Genomic DNA, 2,579 nt, shown 5'->3' with positions numbered 1-2,579 from the left:
GTTTTTATATACATTTTCTCCCTAGTTTTGGCAATTTTGTCCCATTGTAAGAAACAACCCTATGTAGTAATGTAGTATAGGTTGCAGAATTCGACGTCTGTTAGCATTCATCTGTTGAATATACCTAAAAGTGGTGGAAGGTATCATATAGTCGCCCGACTTTACTACTTTCCTTACTGGTTTTTAGAAGTGATTGAGAATTCATTTAAAACGGGGTTGTAGCAGGTCAGAATGTTCTGCACTAATATGTCCCATAAAATTTTACTATAAGTCTCAGAAAGTCAGCCTAAACGTTAACAATTTTAAATATTAAAATGAAAACTCATTTTAGGGTTAAACCCGAACTTATTCCCTTGCAGAAATGTGCCAAAATCTTCAATAAGACTTCATCCTGGGAGTATTTCTTCAAAGACAGATTTATTCTACGTAGAATTTCACTATTACTTAAAGAAGAGAAAAATTTTGTAAACACGATATTTATTTGTAAAAATTGTGTTTAATTTCCAAATAAATTGGAAAATGAACCAAATTTTATTATTCGGATTATTTTTTGGAGTACTAGTCCATGCAGTTTATATTTGGTCTAAAGCAAGTCTGCTGATATCTTAAAATAATCGTGCAGTACGATTTGATGTAAACGGTCCCTATATATCTTTCGATTTGCACGAAATTTGGTACAGCCTAATCATTTAGGTCTAGAATGATGTCTGCCAAGTTTCGTGAAAATCGGTCCAGATTTAGATATAGCTCCCTTATATAGTTTCGCCCGATTTCATGTAAATGGTGCCCCAAAGTCCCTATATATCTTTCGATTTGCCTTGTTTCCTGAAAATCGGTCCAGATTTAGATATAGCTCCCTTTTTTATAGATTGATTTTAAGCAATTGACGCACCAAGGAACTAATTTCCGCGAATAATATTTTTAATACGACATATGACATTTTAACTTATCTACAATATAATTTTACCACCCAATTTTTGTGGTTCTTAATGCGAAGGTTTCCAATATCCCATTTTATGCGGAAAATCTTACAGATAGAACTTTGGTATTGAGGGTGGTCCATATTGAGTCAAAGAACATGTACCAATAATCTTTAGTTGACGGAATTAAACAAAAATGTATTCAGTAATCAATTTTTTATTAGATGTAAAGCTCCAGACTGGTCAATACATTTATCCGATTCACATTAGATGGGTAATGTAAAGACCAAACCTCCACAGGCTGTGAATGAGAAAAAAATAATAACAATTTATAAAATAATTTTCTATTCATAAATTACATAATTGCCTCTCACCTATAATCACCAGCGTTATAATGGCAAATATTCCATTACAATATGGCTCCAGCATGGCAGCAATTAAATTAGAGGCCACAATAATCCCAACACGACCCATTGTCAGACCAAGACTCACAGTTTTGCCCCTGAAAATAAAAATAAATTTCAAATTAAAAAAAAATAAATCTATGATAGGATTCTTTTTTCTTTACTTCAAATGCGTTGGCACCAAATCCACCAGAGCGCCACACATAATCGACATCGAAAGACCCGGCAGCAGAATATATAAACAAAACAGCACCAACAGACCAGTGGTATTTGTTACCACATGCAAGAGTAGACCACAGACGGCACCTACAGCCAATGCCGCGAGGAGTACATTTTTTCTACCCAGAGGATTGAGTAGGGCACCCTGTATCGAAAAGCCCACAAAGAAGGCCAAACCCACAACAATGTTGTCCACATAGGTTTTAGTGGCGATGGTGTCATCACAGGCCTAAAAATTATTTTTTTTTTTAATTTTTTTCCAAATAGTTTGAGGATCGATAACTTACCGTCTCCCCAATATTTGTGGCATCCATGGCGGCCATATGATCCCTGGCATATGAGTCTTCCAACTTCGCACATATTGTAGAGCTGACATTCTGTACCCCACCCGCTGACCTATTTACAATTTCCGGGAACCAAATTTGCATACCATTCGATGAAAACAACATACCAAACATGGCACAAACGGCCAGGATAACATTTATGCCATGGGGTTTGTGGAACAATGGCAGGGTGGCCTTCCAAATGTTCGATATAAAACTACAACCCCCAGTGCCTGAGACCAAAGCTGCATCTGAAATTTCTTCAGGTTTCAGTACAACATTTGGAGTCTTCAGTACCATTTCTAAGTCCAATCCAGTATTGAGTTTTGAGACGTAATTCAATGCCTTTACCGCCTCAGCATGCCTACTGACCATCGAAGGAGCCTTGCAATGCAACATCGACGAGCAATAAGTCCGCCGATCTCTCTCAATAATGCGACATGGGCGGATGCGGCTGGAGCTGCAGTTGACGGTAACCCAGCAATCCCCGCCGTAATGCTGAAATAAATAAAATTTGAAAAAAAAAAAAAATGGAAACGGGATATAGTTCATATCAATAAATCTATTAAATTCCTTTTTATTTTATTTTTTGTTGATTATCCTTTATGCTTCTTCTTTTTTACTTACCAGGCACATAAATGGCCGTTACGCTTACAAAGAACGTTTGTGGAATAATTTATGGCCACTGCTCGATATTTGTTACTGGTCAAGTA

The 2,579-nt window shown here is 36.6% G+C and overlaps 1 protein-coding gene across 1 annotated transcript; it reads right to left on the bottom strand.

Annotated features, from left to right (window-relative positions):
* Nucleotides 1–1,186: 1,186 nt before the first annotated feature.
* On the bottom strand, nucleotides 1,187–2,364 carry LOC133330678 (uncharacterized; the record flags this gene model as incomplete). Its single annotated transcript, XM_061539088.1, has 4 exons — nucleotides 1,187–1,221; nucleotides 1,295–1,422; nucleotides 1,489–1,772; nucleotides 1,831–2,364. Coding segments are annotated over 4 exons (981 nt in total), but the record flags the coding sequence as incomplete, so codon positions are not given.
* Between the last annotated feature and the right edge of the window lie 215 nt (nucleotides 2,365–2,579).

Source organism: Musca vetustissima, unplaced genomic scaffold (genome assembly GCF_032173495.1).
Source record: "Musca vetustissima isolate MV318-11 ecotype Yass unplaced genomic scaffold, APGP_CSIRO_Mvet_v1 utg225555, whole genome shotgun sequence".
Classification (NCBI taxonomy): domain Eukaryota; kingdom Metazoa; phylum Arthropoda; class Insecta; order Diptera; family Muscidae; genus Musca; species Musca vetustissima.
The sequence above is the reverse complement of the archived record's forward strand: the minus strand, read 5'-3'. Positions and strand labels throughout refer to the sequence as shown.